A 21,621-nucleotide genomic window follows, 5' to 3' on the forward strand; every position below is an offset into this window, starting at 1 on the left:
TTAACACAATAGTTTACAGTATATCTCACACCGAACACAAGTTTACGAAGGGCTTCAGAAGCTACGGCTACACCTCGAAGCTTCCGCGAACCGAAGACGCAACGCGTCACTATTCAAAAGGAAAGGAGCGAGGCTGAATGAATCCAGCCATGTCTCCTACTAATCTGCCTGCATATATAAATCTTCCAAAACCTGATATAAAGTGCCATCGCATCGCATCGCATCGTACTATAGAATACGTACGCCGCCGTCGACTGCGTTCCCATCCCATCGATCTAGAGAGATGTCGCCGTGCTACGCGCCCGTGCCCTCGGATGACCTGCCACTGCAACACGCGGATGCTTCCGCGTCCACCGTCGCCGCCACGGCCGTCGGCACCCGGCACCACATCCTCAGGGTCGAGGGCTACTCGCACCTCAAGACCATGCACGGCGGCTACCTGGAGTCCACCGCGTTCATGGCGGCGGGCCACGCCTGGCGGGTCTGCTGCTACCTCAATGGGGCGCGCCCGCAGGACGCCGGCTTCGTTTCGGTGTTCCTCAGGCGCGACGACGCCGATGCCGACCAGAGGGTCGTCCACGCCGAGTACGAGTTCGCTCTGGTGCACCACCAAGGGACGCTGGTAAAGTGGCCGTCGCACTGCGAACACGGGACCGCCTCCGCCTTCGACAAGGGCAACTCCTGGGGCTGCCCGTTCTTCATCGCCACGGAGGAGCTGAAGCGTTCCAGGTTCCTCAAGGACGACTGCTTCGCCCTCCGGTGCAAGGTCACCGTCGTTCAGGTCCAGGAGTGGGCCGTCCAAGAGGACCCGAGGCCTGCTGAGACTGAGACCACCCCTTGGAAGGCTTTTGCTAGGTTCTGCGGTTCCATCTGTGGATAGATAGATGTGCTCGTTGCAATATTCTTGGCTCTTGCATGTTTGGGGAAAACTGTAATGCGTTACTAATTTTTCTTGTTTCATGTTTACCAGTGTTTCTTACAATACCTTTTGCTCATCTTCAGAGAAAAAATATATTATGTGTTTACTAGTTCTTTTTTTTTACTAGTTCTGCGGTTCCATCTGTGGTTAGATGTGCTCGTTGCAATATCTTTGGCTATGTTTGGAAAAAATGTGTAATGTGTTATTCGTTCTTCTTGTTTCATGTTTACCAATGTTTCTTAGAATGTTTTTTGCTCATATTCAGAGAAAAATATTACTATGTGTTTACTACGTAGTTTTTTTGTTTTTTTACTGAAATGTCTAGATTATAAATATTTTTTTTTAGAGAAAAGGACGGAGCCTGACTTTATAAATAAAGCCACCAGGCAAAGTCAAGACAAACCACACAAACCAACGACCGCAACAAAAGCAAAGTATCGGCGCCACAACGAACAAAGGTTTAATTTACATGGCTCCCAGGCGAGTACACGGCACGCAGGCCGGAGACTCAAGGACGACGAGAGCAGGGCCAACAACTCCTAACTGCCGGCTTGAGCTCGAGGAAGGGAGGTAGCTGTAGCCTGAATTTTGGACGTCATTTCATAAAAAGCATCCCGATCCTCCTCCTTAGTCAATAATCTCCACTTCTGCAAGAATATGCAAGTTTTAAATAAGCAATGATTTAGTAGGAAAGATATGTTCAATGGTAAACTTATTCCTAGTCGTCCAGAGAGTCCAGCACACAGCTGCAAATCCCACCTAGAACATTCTTCTCTGGGCCCCAATCAGGTTAGAGGCGGGTTCGGTCTCCAAGAAACATGAAGCCACGATCTGATACAGCAAAACCTAGGGACACATGTTACAACCATGGAGTCACCTGGTCAGACCAATAGTAGTTTAGAAGAAAAGGCGACCCCCCTCTCATTGCTCCTCCCAAGTGACAACAAGGGAAAACCGGAAACCCTAGTGCATCCGCTGCCATTGGTCTTCGCCATGGTGGTTACAGTCCACGCACCAAAGGTGTCAAGGATCATGTTCCCTCTCTCATTCACGGTCGACCGGTTATTGGCAATGGCAGCGGTCGACTCATCAGCGGGGCGCGTATCCGGCACCTAGGCATAGTCTTGCACTTTTTTTTAAAGGGAGAGCCTATTGGCACTTTTTTGCGATATAGAGAGGTTTACATCTTTGATTACACGCGATAAGAGGAAATCTGGAGGTTCATCCTCCCATAACAGAAATAGCTTTGAATCATATGCATGTCTAGCAAGGATGTGTGCCAAATTATTTGCTTCCCTAGGGCAGTGCATAAAGCTGAGACTTGGTACTACATGAGCAATCTGAAAACAGTCCGCCAGGATTACTGAATATGGTGCTCGGATCTCGTTCTCCCAGGGGCAGGCATCAATGATCTCAAGGCAATCAGACTCCATAAAAGCACTCGGTCGTCCCCGCTACAGCTTGCTCTGTGGAATCTCGGATAATTGCTGCAATCGCCCCCGATCCATCCTCGAAATAGGCTGAGTTTATCGGCGGCTTGACCTTAACTCCCTTCATCGCCTCACGACGCTCCCACCAGATGTACCAAGCACCTACCCCCACCGTTTCCTCTAAACCAAGATGTCCGAGCAATGGTGATTGTTGTCTCGGCCACCGCAGCATCTCCTCCAAGGCAACTGTCCCGAGCGATCAATCTCTAATGCTTGATTAATACGGTCCATGATTCCCAATGCCTTCCATACTAGTCGAGCCCTCCTACATTTGAATAGTAGGTGTCAGATATCCTCAGTTCCAAGTGTGGTGGTACCTTGATTTGCCGGTTAGCCAACACTCCCATCCCTGGAATAACACCTCGAAGCGCCCTCCACGTAACGTATATATCTTGATCTTACTCAGAAGTCGTAGTTTCCAGATAATAGACCAAACTGGATTGTTACTTGATGGGCCAACGGTGTTTGCCGTACGAGCTCCAAACTTGTACTTTTAGTCTAAGAGTGGAGTGGAATATACAACTAGTGAGGCACAAATGCAATTAAAAAGATCATTTACTTTCAGAATCTTCCATGTCAAGATGAGCTCATTTACACTCGGACATGAGTAGTAAATTACAATAGATAAATAAAAACTGAAATTTTTAGGCATCCAAGATGCTCATGTGCACAAGGTTCGTGCAAATATTCATGGTGGGGACATCAGAGGAGCTCATGTAAAAAAACATTTTTTTATGTGTGTGAGAAACTTAGAAAAAAAAACTATTTGAAGCGGATGTTCCCTTCGCGCAACCGCGGCGTCCAGATCGGATGCCACATGAAGGAGGAGCCGGCGCCGCCGCCGTGCCATGTCTGGCGCGGCAAGGCAGTGAAGGACTAAGTGCCCCTGGCGATCGTGAAGTCGTGGGGGCGCCTCCTCTACTCGGTGGCACCAGCGACGACGGCCCCTTGTCGCGGAGCATCATCTCGGTGGAGGAGAAGGAAACCAGGAAGGTGGCGCGTAGGAAGCAGCGTAATGCGGCACACCGAGCAGTGTTGACGAAGTCCGACGTCGTGACGGCCTCGGTCCTCATTAAGGCCTAGGGCCGCGATCAATCGGTGACCATCGCGGAGAGGTCTGAGTGGCGACAGTGCCACCTCGACGGAAAGCTCGCCAGGAACGGGAGGAGTCGCCGCTCAGTGAGACCTCCGCTACAACCGGCAGGGGCAAGGGCATGGTTCCCCGGTCAGGGTCGGCATTGGCCGAGGCAGCCCTCCGCACGGCACTGGACATAGCAAAGCGGCTCCTCCGCGAGCGTCTCACGGCGGCTGGGCAGGTTACCGTGCCCCTACGCCCTTCCACCGCTGAAAGGACCACTCCGACGACACGGCCGGTGATGGAGGTGCCACCGGCCATCACGGCCAGCCGTACAAGGCCACCCTCCGCTGCAGGTTAATTTAGCCTCTTTTAGGTTTTATAATTGAAAGGATGAAATATCGCGTGATTTATGTGAAATATATCAAACTTTCATCGCGTTTGCATGAATTATGTTAGAATATATTTTTATTATGGACGGAGGTTTTGTAAGTGTTGAATAGCCGGACGTGTCGGCAAACAAATATTATTATGTTGGTTTTAGGGCCGTGCCTGAGTAGGGGCCGCGACCCACGATGTACCAAGGCCCACGACCTACTCCAATTCTACGCAGAGACAGAGTCATACATACAAGAAACCTAGAGGCAGGGCGCGCATTATAAATCTTCCAAGCCCAGGGAGAGTCTCGTCGCATCGATCGTAGGATTTGTTCGCCACCGTCGACTGCGTTTCCATCATCAATCTAGCGGAAGAGATGCCGTCGTGTCTGCCCTACTACGCGCCCGTGTCCTCCGATGAACCTGAGGAGTCCTCCGTGTCCACCGTCGTCGCCACGGCGGTCGGCACCGGGCACCACACGCTCAGGGTCCAGGGCTACTCGCGACTCGAGACCATGCACGGCGGCAACGGCACCTACGTGGAGTCCAGCGCGTTCAAGGCAGCAGGCCACACCTGGAGGATCTATTGCTACCTCGACGGGAAGCGCCCGGAGGACGCCGGCTTCGTCTCGCTATTCCTCATGTGCGACCCCGCCAATGCCTCCACCGGCAACGCCCTCGCCGCCGATGCCACCACCGGCAACGCCCCCGCCCCCGATGCCTCCACCGACAACGCCCCTGCCACCGCCGCCGCTGCTGAGAGTGTCGTCCACGCGGAGTATGAGTTCGCCCTGGTGCACCACCGAGGCACGCTGATAAAGTGGCCGTCGCGCAGCGTGCGCGGGAGCGCCTCCGCCTTTTGCTCGAGCAAGATGTGGGGCTTCCTGCGGTTCATCAGCAAGGAGGACCTGGAGGGCTCCAGGTTCCTCAAGGACGACTGCTTTGCCGTCAGGTGCAAGGTCACCGTCCTTCAGGAGTTGGCCATCAAGGAAGAGGACGCGAGGCCCCTTGGCCCTGGGAAGGCGTTTGCTAGGTTTCTATGTAGTTCCATCCGTGGATAGATGCGCTTCTCGCAATATTTTTGGCTCTTGCGTGTTCGGAGAAAATTGTTATACGTTTGCTATTTCTTCTTCTCGTTTCATGTGTACCCGTATCTTTTTTTTAGAAAGTATGCTTGTATTCAAGTCATAAATTAATACAAAGTTCTTGATCCATACAAGCACACTCTAACCAATGCATAAATAACCGAATAACAAAGAGCATCCTAAAACAACGAGTAAAACACGAAGATCTCTGAAGCTCTGTGTCATCATCTATAAACCTTGCGAGAAGACCCCTGCAACACAACCATCTAAAATCAGACGTAAGCAGGTAATAAACTTCAACCACGGTATAATTGTTGCCACGCTTCTCCCCTTTTTCTTCGCTCCCGCGTCGAAAAGACAAGGACACACATATGCATCCAACACGCCTGCACCAGCATTCTCCATCTGTGGCTTTGAGTATCGATGTATGTGCCCCTTCCAGTTGGAAGAGAACTAGGATCCAGTCGGGCGCCGCGGTCGGGCCAACTACCCGAGCAAAGCAGGATATCCCTCCAGCAGCAGCACAAAGAAGAAGGAAGAAACACAGCAGGAAATCATAGTTTACATGAAATTCAGAAAACTAAGTGACGTTTAGATCAATAGGGCATGATACAAAATGTAATGTAATTAACATGCAAACTCACTTCAAAATCATCGAGATGCTTTGTAGCATCAATGGAGATGTTTGCCACAATTGTATTTGAAGCTTTCCTCAACCACTTAAGTATTCGACTCTCAGTTGATGCTGGATAAGAAGTTCAAGGAATAAGATATCATCATGAATATTTAGTAACTTGACTTCAATAAATCCTGCATTTGTCATTTATTAATCCAATTAATGCATACAATATACATGTTGGTGAATTGTTTTGATTGCTAAAAGAAGTATCGCATATATCTCCGAATCAGTAATATAAATTGTACTATTACTAAATTAGCGCAGCTAAAAAATAGATTAAATTATATGCATGAAAATGCTAATGGTTTAAATTCTCTAGCTTCTGTTGTTGAGATAATATCTCTGTTCTCTTTACTGTTGAAGCTTCTTCATTATACACGAGATAAACCTGTATCTAAAGAAACTGAGTTGGGATCTCTTTTGGTCTGGCATCGATTGGAGGAAATGACTGGAGCATGAATTAGTTGAGGAGATAGCAACCCTTTTTGCGAGGGAGGGGACAGAAAACCTTGACACAACAAGGATCTCATGATTGTTATTGGCTAACTTCAAAGTTCAAAGAAAGTGCCGAGAGCTTCAGATTCTCCAATCATAATTAAGAAGCATTGTTGCTATACACACATATACCCTTGTCACAGACATGCCACCCTTATTCCTTCAATACCACATTATGCCATGATATCAAGCATCTGACTTAAAATCAGTAAACTCATGTGGGAGTTATTTCGCAAACAGTGTGAGATTTGAGTTTTACTCGGAGATGAAAACATTCTGGATCAGTTGGATTGATTGGAGGCCTATTGATGACACCGACTGCTCCTTTTACCGCGGCATCAACAAAATCGCATGTCACTTTATAAGTGATCTGCCTTGCAATATCCTAAAATATCCAGTCTATAGCTGACAAAGAGTGAATGCCATACACCAACAACCATGATCAGGAAGGTAAACAGAAGCAACAACAATCAAAAATCCTGACATTACCTACTGCCCCAACAATTTATCTTCATGTGGGATCCATAACATAGAGGAGAGACGAGCGGCGAGTTGTACATGAGGCGTGCATGCGACCAAGGGCACGCACAAATGGATCAACTGGCGACACCTCTGCTGCTCATGCAGCATGTGTCCATTTCAGCATCCATCTTCTTCACGGCATCAAAGACGAGAACGAGAGAGGTGGCCGCTTGGCCAGCGAGCCAGCCACCGCACCCTTCACCGACCTGGCTCGACCTCGTCCTCCACCACATCCTCATCAGCGGCGCCTTCCCCTCCCTGACCCAACACCAGCATCCCCGCTGACCCGTCCCTAGACGGCGACGGTGACTCCGGCGGCTCTTAGTACATCTGTTCCACCCAAAATGGGAATGGGCACTAGGGTTATACACTTATAATCATGGCATGTGTGCCCCGTTGGCACCGGATCTCCTCCACCAACTTCCTTCCGGTGGCAGCTGCAAGCCACATGCTCCTTCAGAGGAGGAGAAGAAGAGTGGACGATGCAGGGTTTGAGCTCGGCTAGGAGAGAGGAACGGGTAGGAGAATGTGCCGGAGAAGTAGCGGAGGAAGAGGCGGCGGCGCAGAAATGCGAGAGATCAATGCGGATGCGGACGCGGGGATGGTTGCATGATAGAGGCGAAATAGGAAGAGATGAGGTTTGCTTCTTGTGGAAGGGAAAGCAGGGGAGGTGTTATCTGGACACCAACGAATTGTTTCCTTCTCTGGCGTGGATGTAGCGACAACGAATCGGAACAACCAATCAAAACACGCACTACACAACAGCCAAAGGACCAATCGCAACTCGAGCCGGATAAACTGTTCCTAAGCCAATGTGGCTAGCACGAGAAGACGGCCATATCACGCATCTTATTGTGTTTGATTGCAATGCATTACTAATTCTTCTTGTTTCATGTTTACCGGTGTTTCTTACAATGCTTTTTGCTCCTCTTCAGAGAAAAATATTATGTGTTTACTAGCTCTTCTTGTTTTTTTTACTAAAATGTCTACATTAAATATGGTAATGAAATAACCTCATACATCTACAAAAGGGACAGACGTTAACAACCCCCCTCTCGTTGCTCCTCCCAGGTGACACCAAGGGGAAACCGAACCGGAAACCCTAGTGTGGCCGCTGTCGTTAGCGTCTTCGCCACGGTGGTGATAGTCCCCCCCACCAATGGTGCCAGGGATCATGTTCCCTCTGGCATTCACGGTCGACCGGTCATTGGGAGTGGCAGCAGTCGACTCATCAGCAGGGCGCGTATCCAGCACCCCTGCATAATCTTGTAATTTTAGTCTAAGAGTGGAGTGGGATATACAACTAGCTAGTGAGATACAAATGCAATTAAAAATCATTTATTTTCAGAATATTCCATACCAAGATGACCTCATTTACACTCAGACATGAACATTAAATTATAAAAAAAGGAAATGAAAACTTTAGGCATCCAAGATGCTCATGTGCGCAAGGTTCATGCAAATTTTTGTGGTGTTTGGACATCTGAGAAGCTCGTGCCAAAAAAACAAATTTTGGGTGTGTGAGAAACTTTGAAAAAACTATTTGAAGCCGATGTTTCCTCCACGCAACTGTGTATCGGACGCCGCGTGGAGGAGGAGCTGGTGTCGCCACTGCGCCGCATCTAGCGCGGCAAGGTAGAAGGACTAGGTGCCCCTGGCGATCTATGGAGGAGAAAGCAGCCAGGGAGATAGCGTAGGGAGTGGCGCACCGAGCAGCATTCACGAAGTCCGTTGAAGTGCTGACCTCGGTCCTCACGGAGGCCTGGGTCCACGATTAATCGGGACCACCATGGAGCTGTCTCCACGGCGACAGTGCCGCCTGGACGGAGAGCTCGCCGGGATCGAAGGAGTTGTCGCTCAACGACACCTCTGCTGCCACCGGCAGGGGCAAGGGCATGGCTCCCTGGCTAGAGTCGGCGTTGGCCGAGGCAGCCCTCCGCACGGTGCAAGACGTAGCAAACACTAGTAGAAAAAAGGCCTATTGTCCCGGTTGGTAAGGGCCTTTTGTCCCGGTTTTTGAACCGGGACTAAAGGGTCGTTACTAATGCCCTAACCCTTTAGTCCCGGTTCTTACACGAACCGGGACAGATGGGCCTCCACGTGGCCGGTGCGGCGAGCCCAGGCAAGAGGGCCTTTGGTCTCGGTTGGTGGCACTAACCGGGACCAATAGTATGCTTTTACTAATTTTATTAATTATTGCTTCTGGAAATATCTAGATTAAATAGTGTCGCTAGGTGGCCTATAAATTTGGATGTAATTTTTTGTTATTTCTGAAGTTTATTGTACTGTCATGATTGAAGATGAATAGAAAGACAGTTTCCACAAAAAGAATAAAAATAGAGTAAGGAAACAAACCCAGCCTCTGAGTCACTTGGTTCGACCAGTATAGTATAGAAGAAAAAGGACCCCTTCTCGTTGTGGCCAGGCGCGCAGATCCGGCACCCCTGCATAGTTCTGTACCATCTTTTATTGAAAAAAATAACAAATATTACATCAAGAACCAACATGTGGTTGGATTATTGGATTGTTAGAGGGACTGTGGTATCCCCAGCCCATCAGGGTTCTAGTCCTGATGCTCGCATTTATTCCTGGATTTATTTCAGGATTTTGAGATGCTCATAGAAGTAGGGTGTGCATGTGTGCGTTCATAGGGATGAGTGTATGCGCGTATATATGAGCGCTTGCGCCTGTACTGTGTTAAAAAAACGACCACGATCGCTGCTAGAACAAGTTGTCAACGCATCGCTGTCACGCTCACGTATCGAAGTAAACCTGACCTTGCGGATGACAACCGAAAAATCTCTGTGCACTTATCCATAAGGAGCATCGTAGAGCTGCACTTGTGACCGTTGAACCTTTGAATCGATATAAAGTGCCTAGTATGATATCTTGTCATCGAGCATGTACAGCAAAAAACCTAACCTCCCTAGAGCACTGTTGGCCCCATCCTGGTGGACGAATTCAGAAAGGATTAAAGCCCAGAAGACCAAATTGAAGATGAAGCATCACCATCCACCCAAGTGCCGCCCTTACACTAAAAACCCCTAACCTAAACAATTAGCAAAGTTGAGGCACCAAGATTCCACACCTCACTATCTGCCACCAAAGCGGCAAGCAGAGCGAAGGTGAATCCACAGGCTGGCTGATGGAGCTCGGAGTTGAGAACTTTGCCCTGGCTGCCTAAGCGTGAAGGGAAGGAAAAGATGCTACTCATGTCCTCTACTTTTAGTCACATTTGACAAACTGTCTGAAAAACTCGATGGAATGCATCTACGTGAATGGTAATAGTACCTGAACTAGGTCAAATCAAGGCCAGAAAAAATAACTAGGTGATCAAATGATAAGCATCAAAGATACCAATCATGAGCAAGAATGGGTTGTGGGTAAAGGAGAAGCAAAACAAACAATGAGTCTCGGAACAATTCATTATCACAATAATATTGTTCTCGCACAAACAATTACATTTACCAACTCTGACAACCTCTTCTCATGTAAAGTCAGCCGCCTGGGAAGTAAAACCTCTGCCAATCTGAAGACTACCCCAATCGACCCCCATTAGATAACAAAAAGATTTGCAGAAAAATAGCCCGCAATAATGTCCATGGAAACTCCAACCGCCTCTTTAGAGTGGTCAAACCCACGCGAAAGACCTAACACGTAGAAGAATATGACCATCAACCAATAACCCAGGGGGGGGATGAAAAAGCTGCTCGCTCACACCTCTCGCTATTCACACCTTAGTCGGCACTCTACACCTACACGATGAACTGCCGTCATCTTCGACAGTACATCACAGGACAGAAAAAAGCAGCGTATCAAATGGCAGCACCTGAAAAGGAAAGGGAGCGTTAAATCCATTGAAGCTTACAGCTTATTGAACGAGTGTCAGGTGATATGGTGAGTTACATGGTGCATGGGGATCACCATGCGCTCCAAGAAATGGTGGCTCGTGATGCGCCGGATGTTCTTCAATGTATTCAAAAGAACATCAAAGAATCAGTTAGGGAGTATGCGCATCTCATGCACTATTCAGAGCCTGCTGCAACTGAGCAAATGATGACGGATGGATCCTGCTGATGGCAGCATTGAAAGTCGAATCCCCATGGTGAGCTGCACATGCCTTCAAGTTCTCTCTTAGTATGTTCTCTAGCGAAGCTTGTTTGATCGGATCTAAATCCTTTGCCTGATCAAGGGAATTGTCAGAATATGTGCCTATTAATCTAATTATTCAGAAAAGAGATGTTCAAAGAAACACAGCTCACTTGTCGTTTTTTCAAGAATTTGCTGGAGTAACCTGAATTATCATTGCCAAGCCAAGAAGAGCTTGTAATATCGCCACTGCAAATATTGTACCAATAATTAATTACGCATAGAATTGAGAGAGGCCTTAAATATTTAATTGAAATAAACAAGCTAAAGTCATAGTAATACAAAAGTACAATACAACACCTAGAATCATCCTCGGTCTTTACTTCACGGCCCCCAATAATAACAGTCGTGCAAACACTGCATAAAATCATATAACTCATGAGCAACAACCTACCAGCCAACAAGAGTCTTAATTTCAATTATCATCACCAGAAATGTCCTACCTTAATATATCATCAAGTTTGTCGATGACTTGAGGTATCTGCAAGGTCAAAACTACAGAGAGAGCCATTGCATATTCCTTCTGCTGTATAGCAGTTGCATTGTCCACCTGTCCAATGATATGGCGCTTGTTAAACAGCAACGCATAAACAAGTGGGACTTCAAGAATTTAAAAGTGCATGCCAACGTCTCATATTAAGACTTATCTAATTGGACATGCTAATCCTGTCAGTAAACACAAACTGTGCACATTATCTGAACAGTAGACGCAACGTTTCGTTGACAATGCAAGCATGTTGATAATATCTGCTTGCCAATGTTTAGGCATTGAACCAACAGATTTACTGATTTCATGAGTTTGATCATATGCACAGCATATTTTCGTAAAAAACATGTCCAAGTCAGTATCACCTGGTGAGGTTTAGCACTGAAGCAACGAACATATTTATTGGTTTAGCGAGTTTGATCATATGCACATTATATTTTCGTAAACACATGCGTAGATCAAATGGTGGCAGTAAAAGAACCTACATCATTACCCACTTTAACTATGAGAGCAAGCATTAACTGGCACATCAATCTCAGTCCAATAAACAGGGAAATGCTGCAAGATGTACCTTATCAATCCACATATCAACCAAAGAGAGTAGCAGATTATCCTTTAGAGATATCCCTGACTGCTGAATGTTTGCCAAAAGGGCAGGCTCTGATAATAGCTGTGCCGAAAAGTTTGTATTCATCACCAAAAGCCTAGCAAGAATTGCTCCAGAGGATGCACGTACAGTTGTCCTAGAAGGGTTATGCTCATCATCTCGACTCAAAGATATGAAGATGAGTTTCTAGAGGTTGGCATGAATAAACAAGTCAGAATGATGAAGTATCATTTGAACATTCCAGACTTGAGACCAAGTAACCAACCACGTAAGTACCTGAAGAGCACTGGATATCAAAGGTGGAGCTTCCTGAGGAAAGAGCTGCACCCAAAAGCTCCAATTGGATAGATACAAAAGAAGTGAGGGAAAAAAAAGATAACTCCTAATTGTAATGTGTTGACGTAAAAAGAAACAGGCACCTATAGTTTCATCACACGGTATTACCACCTAACTTCCACAAATAAAATGGCCATTAATTAGTTCCCAGAGCATTTATCCCTTAACCCTGATGCAAACAGGGAGAACAGTGTTCATGGTAGTAAGAAAATTAGGTTCCCCGACATTCTGCTAAGATGATGGTCAAAATTGCTATAAGACCATGTGTAATGTTTCAAAAAAACTTGGTGCTAAGAACAGCCTTAGACCCCAAGCTCAGCTGTTGCATCATTCCGATGCTAAGAGGGTTTCGTTGGAGTTGTTGAATCCTGAACTACAGCCGAGTCCAGGGATTGAAAAAATCTTTCTTTCCGGCATGCTGTGCTCTCTCACATATCATTGCTCTTTCATATCTCAGTTAAAGTAGACAACATTTGAGCTTTTTTATCTATCTAATGGGTCCCATGAAGAGAAGCTATACGTTCGACAGGTTTTCCTTTTCTTAGACCTAGCTCATGTTGTTTGCTATCCTTTGACTCAGCATTAAATGAATCATAGCTAGGCAAAGTTCTGCAGAAAGTCAGCTTGCTTCAAAATGGAAAATAAATAATAACCTGAATAAGAAGATCAATGACTGGAAGTGTGGTGAGAAGTCCCTTGTCATTTACATTTCCAACAATAGTATCAAGAACATTCGCCAAACTTGTACCATGGCTTTTTAAAAATTCTGATCCACCAAAGATTGTGTAATCCTCAACTATGTTGACTGCGACCTGCGTCATTCAAAAGGTCAATAAAACAAAACCCTCCAAATCATTAACTGTGGCATGCAATATAAGGAAACAATCCAAATGACACGGAGTAGGTTTACTTTGTGCTGCTACAACAACAACAACAACTAAGCATAGTCCCAAACAAGTTGGGGTAGGCTAGAGCTGAAACCCATAAGATTTCAGACTGTACTGTTACCTCTGACAAAAGACTGTACTTACAAACAAATTTTTCCAGTAAAAAAGTAAGTGTCATCCTAGAAGGCCAAACTATTTAAGCTTTAAGTAGCAAGTATTATTAATGTTCATGAAATCTTAAACTGGTAACTGCTCGGTCAGCTGGCGATAAGGGATTAACCGTCCAATAAATCAGTTAATCGGCCGATAAATCAGTTAACCATACGATAAATCAGTTAATCGGCTACTCAGTGACCCACCGAGTAGGGATTAACCATCCGGTTAACTAATTTATTGACCAATATTTTGAACAATGAATTCATTATGAATAACTATATAATTATATCGAAATACAGTAGTAGTTTTGTCTCAGAATATTTCCATAATGGTATTAATATTCTGCATGTTTTGAACATATATGTTTCAGAGTGCATCAGTGCCTAAAATTTTATGTAACCAAAGATGTTTGCCTCTTCTGTTTTTGGGGGTGGGCAGGTGTTTATTCTAACCTCCAGATGGTCGAAGCTTCTATTCACAATGCCCACAAGATAAGCGAATAAATCCATCAGCTGAGGTACAATAGATGGGGCATTCGAAAGGGTTGCTTCCCACAACTGCATTATTAATCTCAATGTTAGATAATTTGCGCAAGTGCATGCAAGCTCATCGGTATGGACTTGGTCAAGAACTACTTACCAAAACACTGTCCTCGAGAAGATTAAGAGCATCAGGGCTATCAACATTTACACCACTTTGCAGTATTGGCATAAGCATGTGATAAGAAAGAGGTGACTGGTATCCAAGAGAAGAAACAAAAGTTCGAAGTGCTGTTAGCAGTTGAATCTGTAACAAGCTTTCACCTGCAGATTCATCCCAGATCTGGAAAAATACACTCAAATTAGAATAACTAATTAATTCGTACAGCAGGAACAAAATCTGCATTGTCATTTAACAGACTGATAAACTCATTCAATAAGTTAGTTAAAAGCTGATACTATTACTTTTAAAAGTTGATAGCCAGTTAAAATTGTGAAGGTAAACTGAAGAAATCTCATTGCTTGAAAAGGCTAATTCTCTCTTCTCTCTTCTGAATTTCCGAATTCAACAAATGGTACAATTTGAATCATAAAATGCACAAACAGCTGAGCTCAAAAGAAGTATGCTTTGTCATCAGTCCATGAATAGAGTACAGCCAAAATGATAATGGTCTTTCTAGCACATATTCAGAACAAAATGCCTGCGCTATACCTTCTGGAAAAATTGTGATAACTGACTTGCAAATGGAATAACCTTGTCTCCGACATGTTCAAGAAGAACTGAGATGAAATTCAACACTTGCACCTACATAAAAATAAAAGGAAAATATTTAGGTAAGATAATGTTTGCCAGGCATGGGTTGACAAGTAACGTAAAGATGACGTTCAAAATGGTACAGTGGGTCAATGATCCATTTAGAACCCTCACATAAATGACAGGTGAAGGAAACAAAAGATGTACTATGGGAATCCAAACCTTAGAATCAAATTCTTGGACATCTTCTGTCAACTTGAAACACATTGTCCAACATGTTGGAAGACATTCAAACAAATCAAGTTCTGAAAAGCTAGATTCTTGGAAAAGATAACACAGAGAAGAGCATGCTGCTAGCTGAAAGTAGAACAGCGTGAACAAGTTATTAAACAAAGTAGATGAATATATGGAAATGACTCGCATTCAAACTCGTATTCAAGGAAACGTAAATGCAAAACATACCCTGACAGCTATGTCATTATCCTGCAGCAATGCAACCAAAGCACGGTAGACCAATTTCCGTGTGTCACCCTTGATCTGCAAAACTACAATTATCAGAAACTAAAACTCTGGCATTAGTAATGTTTAGAGTTTTCTAATACAATGATAAAAGAGTGAACCTCAGAAATCCATTGCCCAAGTAGCAATGCAACTTTTCGACGAATGATACGCATATTGGGATGACCATTTGAAATTTCTATGGATAGAGATCCATGGAACCTGTAGAAATAAAAATAAAAACTAAGGAAAGGCAGTGAAGCAGGATTCACTCTAGCTATTGATTTTGCAACAAACTTAGCTGTCCCATCAAAAGGAAATCAATGTATAGTCCTTAATGCATATGAACATACAAATGCAACATCCAGAAGCATTTGCAAACAGCTGTATAAAGACTGATCAAAATTTACTAACTAATTTAAACCATTACAAAGATCAGCATGGATTAAATGAGCACCATACATCCAACCTTTTTGCAAGTAAATACAGATACATTGTTGCTATTTAACTTACCATTCATTAAAACTGAGGTAATTTGAAAGTTCATAATACACATGCCCGGCAGCTGTATAAGCAGCATCCTTTAGAAGCATTCCGGATGTAACATCTGTTTCAAGTGGTGGAGAAACAGACATGGCTTCTCGAAGAATTGAAACAACAACTGGAGCTAGTAGCTGGAAACAAATGATTATGTAAGCATTGCAACATTCAACAGATTCGCAGGACAGTTAAAAAGAATGTTATAATGTGCATGCCTCTCGGTAGTTCTCAAAGATGACAATGAAGAGGGCTTCAGCACATGGCCGTTGTTTCTCAGTCCACTGGACCAAATTCTGCTCATGATGAAAGGATTCAGGATTCTCTGACCATTCCTCCAGATCTTTTGCTGTATAAATAAAGTATCTGCACAAGAATTGGTAAGTTCCTGAATCCAAGAAGGCTGACAAAATCCCACACAAAAACGTGAAGGCACAAATACTAGAAAACAATCCCCTAATCTCAGGAATTTGTGTATACATGTAGCGTGCATACAAGAAAATTTACAAAGACACCAATAATAACATATTCTATTGTTTTATATACTGTAGTAGTCCACAATCCTTAAAGCGATTCATCGAGAATGTTACATTATATGCTTTTGGTGCAGAAATAAAGTGTGCTCTGTAGCTCACAGCAGCATTTTTGTGTACCATTATATGTTTATAGCATTTCTAAAGACTAACTAGCATAAAAAATGCACTTTCATGTTATTTGCCATATATGGAACTGTCATAAGGAAGTTTACTTCAGCAGGTCATAGCTTAATATGCTTTACTAATCACAAAAGAGCAACAGCTCCTAGCTAATCTTTTTTTTTAGCATTCTATGCTCTAGCTAATCTATTTTTGCAATTCTTAAATTCAAGGTTTCATCATAAGGAGTTTAAATCATTTCACTCCTGCAGAATATAACATGGTTGGCCAAAGGATGTCCTCGTCCAGCATTAATGCATCACAAAAGACCAACAGCTCCCAGCTAATCTATTTTTGCAATTCTTCGATTCAAGGTTCATCATAAGGAAGGGGAGCCTTGACGCAGCGGTAAAGCTGTTGCCTTGTGACCATGAGATCATGGGTTCGAGTCCTGGAAACAGCCTCTTGCAAAAATGTAGGGAAAGGCTGCTTACAAAGACCCAAAGTGGTCGGAGCCTTCCCCGGACCTTGCACAAGCGGGAGCTACGTGCATCGGGCTGCCCTTTTTTTAAGGTTCATCATAAGGATTTTGAATTATTTTCTTCTGCGGAATATAAAATGGTTGGCGGTTGCGTACAAAAAGACCCAAAGTGATCGGACCCATCCCTGGGCCGTGCAAAAGCGGGAGCTACATGCACCGTGCTGCCCTTTTTTTTAAGGTTCATCATAAGGATTTTGAATTATTTTCTTCTGCGGAATATAAAATGGTTGGCCAAAAGATGTTCTCGTACAGCATTAATGCATCTGTTTAGTTAAAAGGAAGTATAGTCATATATAGTACTCCCTCCATAAAGAAATATAAGAGCATTTAGATCACTACTTTAATGATCTAAACGCTCTTATATTTCTTTACAGAGGGATCTAACTTACAGAAACTTGAGCTGTTTATGTTGATGCTTGCCAAAAACAAAAAAACATGCAAACTAGTAGTATTGCAATAATCTTTCAACAAAAAATAATATAAACATGCTATTTTTACTCAGAACATTACCTCCTTATTAAAATGTTGCAAAGCAACACAACTCGATCACCAGGCAAAACAACCTTCAGCATGTCACTAGCCACTGCTGCAAAGTTTTTTTTCTTTTGCTCCAGGCTTAAAGGTTGTGCACTTTCATTGATGACGCGACCTGTGGCACTTGGTTTGTACTCTTTGCATTCTGATACGGTTTTAACCAAAACCATGCATTGTATAAGAAACTCCTCAAAGGATGCGCCAGCCTGTTCGGGATTTGTGATTATATTCAAACAGAAGTCAACTGTAGCAGGAAGCACAGTTTGGTGTACGAAAGAATATGGATGTCTGCCTTGTAAGGTGACAAGGACTTTCATCAACTTAGTGCATGCCCTTTTTGCAAATTCCCATAGTTTAGCTTGCTTATCTTTAAAGGACGAGTCTGTCAAGTAAAATACAATAAGGAACAATTTACTCGTGAGAACTGAACTGAAATCAATCAGCACGCCACACTTGACAGGTCAGACAAACTACCATCGGAGAGGAACGTACAAACAAAGGTTTAACTTCATGAGCAGATATAAACAAGGGTCATTTTTATAAATAAGACTGTTATGTTCTTCAAGTTTTCCGGAGAGCAAAAGGAATAATTCAATCACAGATTCAGTTTCTCGCATGTTCTACAGGAAAACAAACAGTCTCAGTTTCTTGAATGTTCTCAAAATAAAAATCAGTTTCTTGCCGTGAGATTTAATGACCAGGTCAAATAAAAATGCAGGACAACAAGATATGCTCAAACCTTAACAGTTAATACTTGAAATGCTAAATATAGCTTATGATGGATCATTATTTGGTGAAGTCAGAGCAGTTTCTGTCCATTAGATCAATGCTACAAAGGAAGAGAGAATAATTCACTTAAAATTACAAGAGAAAAATGTAACTTACAATAAGGAAGAAGGGATTGAATGGCACTCAAAACTGTTGGACATACTTCCCTGACCTGCCAGACTTCCTGCAAATTAAAATAACTATTTACGGCTTCCGTTTCCTGGACCAGCTGATGAAGATCATATAACAGTCTTAAGTATGAGGAACAAAATTACAGCAAATCTGACTACCTGCGCTGTTGTTGAATCACTTGCATAACCTGAAAAAATTAGTTGCCGGATGATCTTTAAACAAAGCAACCAACGGTCGCATATCAAGATTAGATCGTTTGATTGCTCCAAAATGGAATCTAAGTCATTCCTCTGAGAGAGCATAGAAAGATTTTGCAATATAGTCTGAACGTCGCTCTTCCAAAGGTTCCAGGTATACTCGAACAAGTGGCTAGTAATCTGCATACGACAAAAAATATGAATTAGAACATAAGACCGGCTTTATGGTCAGTATTTGAAGTCATTACTGTTTATGCTCAATAAAATTTGCAAAAGAAATCAAAAGCAAGCTGCATGAATTCATGCTTTGAGAAAACAGTAACAGAAATGCTATGGATGGCATGTCTCTTGCCATGCTTTGAGAAAACAGTAACATAAATGATATGGATAGCATGTCTCTTGATCAATTCAGGAATTATTTGATAGCGAAGAAAGGTTATAATAATCCTCTGGCTTAGCACTTAAGATTACTTAACATGCTTGAATTCAAAAGAAATAGTGGAGTTAATACACATCTGCTAATGTTGTGTGCCTGTGTGCGACGATGCACATTACGGGCCAACTAGCTGGTACTATGCCAAACTAATAATTTGAAACCCAGAAAATCAAGAGTGATACTACTTATAGATGGATATGTGATTTTTGCAAAATTAAATACCTCGGCATAATTCCTCTGATCAACAGCAAGCCGTTTAGTTGAAAGCTCCTTTAAAGTTCGAAATAAGACCATAAACACACGATGTGAAGCAAGAACATCAGCAGATTGCAGTTGTTGTGCCAATATAGAGAAAATGTCCCGCCTGAATGATATGACCGTGAGCAACAACTCAATCCATGTGGAAGATAGTTGACAAGAATTGTGCTAAAAATGCTTACCATTCTCTTGGGTAATCCAAACGTGCAATCTTCGAGATTAGTACAGCTAGCTGAAGTGCAATCTACATTACAACATTATAAGATAAGAAATTCGCATTAATCAACATGATATCTGTTTGATATCATAAGATCACATATAATACACGTTATCTAGTCTGCACCTGGTTATTCTCCTCTCTTATGTTTAGCAAGAGATTTTTACGAAGGTGGTCCTTCTCCTCATTGCTAATTCCACTACAACAGATAACGCAAATTGGTAGTGACATGTCAGAGTTCATTAACAAGGTACCAAGTGTTTTCGAAATAAAAGTAACAGCATAATTTTACTTCGGATGTGCAGAGTTAGGCTTATACAAAAAAAAATTCTCCAGTTGTATTTACTCCATGGAGAGGTGATCTATAACAAAATTAATATGGTAGTGGATCAGCTACTGTTCTTTCCTGTTGGACACCATCAGCCACAATTCGATAGTTTAAGTTAGGACTCAGGATTATCAGACTCTAAGACAAGGACATTCAACATTAAAGCAATACAATTATTCTAACACCGCCGTATAGACAATAAGAAGCATAGGTAGAGCCACAGGGCCTCGATCACAGTATGATGCTCTAACGCACATTGTCATTTCTGTCAGCAAAAACACTCGAGGATTCACAATTAACCAATGGAACTGAACATAGGCTCACTAGGAATCCCGGCAGGCCCACCATAGTGGTTGATGGCTTGATGCTATTCTTAACAAATTTACTCCATAGAGAGGTATCTAGAACAAATTTGATTTGCAATGGATCAGCTATTGTTCCTTCCTGCTGGAAACCATCAACTATTTTGCTCCAGAGTATTATGTTAGAATTATCAACGAGACGACCACTCGAAGAAAACAGCATCAAACATTAAAGCAGCCCGAGTATACATACAAGTATTCTAACACCACCGTGTTGACAGTAGGAAGCTTAGGCAGAGAGCCTAAATCACAGCATGCTGATATTCTAGCGCACATTGTCACTACTGTCAGCAAAGATACTTGGAAAAACACTCAATGAATCATAGTTAACCAATGGAGCTGAACATAGGCTCACTAGGAATCCCGGCAAGCCCACCATAGTGGTTGATGGCTTGATGGTATTCTTAACAAATTTACTCCATAGAGAGGTTATCTAGAACAAATTTGATTTGCAGTGGATCAGCTATTGCTCCTTCCTGCTGGAAATCATCAGCTATTTTGCTCCAGAGTATTACGTTAGAATTATCAACGAGACGACCACTCGAAGAAAACAGCATCAAACATTAAAGCAACACCGAGTATATATACAAGTATTCTAACACCACCATGTTGACAGTAGGGAGCTTAGGCAGAGAGCCTAAATTCACAGCATGATGATATTCTACCGCACATTGTCACTACTGTCAGCAAAAACACTTGAAGAAAACACTCAATGAATCATAATTAACCAACTGAGCTGAACAGAGGCTCACTAGGAATCCCGGCGAGTCCGCCAGTAGCGGTTGATGCTGTTCTTGAAATAAACCGTGGCGAGCAGGCGCACGTCCTCGCGGCAGGACGAGCCCCTGGCGGAGATGATCTCCTGCGGAAGCACCACCAGATCAGCAAGTCAGCACGCTCGGACCCCAATCGCCCGTAGATCGGGGCGCGCCCCGGAGGAGGAAAAGCCCTAGAGCCCGTTCCCCCGCGAGGCGAATGAGGGGAGGGGCGGGAGGGGCGGGAATGGGGCGGCTTACCAGGAGGCAGGAGCAGAAGCCGGGGCGGGGCTCGCACTGCGCGAGGGCCGACTCCGCGGGGTGCCGCGTCGCCTCGTCGGCGCTGAGCGAGTTGGCGAGGACCGCGTACATGGTCGGCACGTCGCCGGCGGAGAGGGCCATGCTGTCCCCCGACCAGCGGCGGCCGCGGACGGGGAGGGCGGCGGCGGCGGCGGCGGCGACTGGGAAGGAATGATCGGAGAGGAAGGAAGGTCGCGTGGGGTTGCGAGCGGAAGAAGGGAAGAAAGGGTGCGGAAGAAGGCTGAGGAGGCCTGGGACCTCCTGGACGGCCGAAGACGTCTACTCTCCCGTAATACGCATTCTGTTGCTTACGTTTTCGTTCGGAACATACGTCTCCTGAAGCTCACCGTCCGTGGCCGCATGACGTACTCTCTGATTCACGCCAATTTCCGTCAAAAGAAAGAAAATTTTGGCACATAATAAACCAATACATGTGTTTAATTCCCGTGATTATGAAAATAAATAGAGTGCCTCGAAGTAACTCAAGAACAAAAATAAAAGTGAGGTGTATTCATCAACTAGCTCAATGTCACTCAAAAAAAAAAATCAACTAGCTCAATGTGCATCCCTATTACAATAAAAGGTATTTGTCGTGTACAAGCCCAAATGTTAAACCACCAACTTCG

At 44.0% G+C, this 21,621-nt stretch overlaps 1 protein-coding gene across 2 annotated transcripts; it reads right to left on the reverse strand.

Moving 5' to 3' along the window:
- Nucleotides 1-10,049: 10,049 nt before the first annotated feature.
- On the reverse strand, nucleotides 10,050-21,242 carry LOC123051401 (importin-11). 2 transcript variants are annotated; one of them, XM_044474267.1, is made up of 24 exons: nucleotides 20,957-21,242; nucleotides 20,693-20,802; nucleotides 19,377-19,449; nucleotides 19,216-19,277; nucleotides 18,998-19,139; nucleotides 18,301-18,519; nucleotides 18,128-18,194; nucleotides 17,219-17,624; nucleotides 15,751-15,898; nucleotides 15,509-15,669; nucleotides 15,118-15,217; nucleotides 14,960-15,034; nucleotides 14,720-14,854; nucleotides 14,456-14,548; nucleotides 13,904-14,086; nucleotides 13,717-13,821; nucleotides 12,875-13,033; nucleotides 12,162-12,206; nucleotides 11,850-12,071; nucleotides 11,235-11,341; nucleotides 11,092-11,148; nucleotides 10,905-10,980; nucleotides 10,567-10,825; nucleotides 10,050-10,471 (listed from the first exon to the last, which is right to left on the reverse strand). In XM_044474267.1, the coding sequence occupies exons 1-23, from the start codon at nucleotides 21,095-21,097 to the stop codon at nucleotides 10,661-10,663; spliced, it is 3,051 nt and encodes a 1,016-aa protein (XP_044330202.1). In that variant the 5' UTR covers nucleotides 21,098-21,242; the 3' UTR covers nucleotides 10,050-10,471; nucleotides 10,567-10,660. The 2 variants fall into 2 exon arrangements, with proteins under 2 accessions (XP_044330202.1, XP_044330201.1); XM_044474266.1 differs by having other exon boundaries at nucleotides 10,549-10,825.
- Nucleotides 21,243-21,621: the final 379 nt, after the last annotated feature.

This window comes from Triticum aestivum, chromosome 2D, assembly GCF_018294505.1.
Source record: "Triticum aestivum cultivar Chinese Spring chromosome 2D, IWGSC CS RefSeq v2.1, whole genome shotgun sequence".
In the NCBI taxonomy this organism is placed as follows: Eukaryota; Viridiplantae; Streptophyta; class Magnoliopsida; order Poales; family Poaceae; genus Triticum; species Triticum aestivum.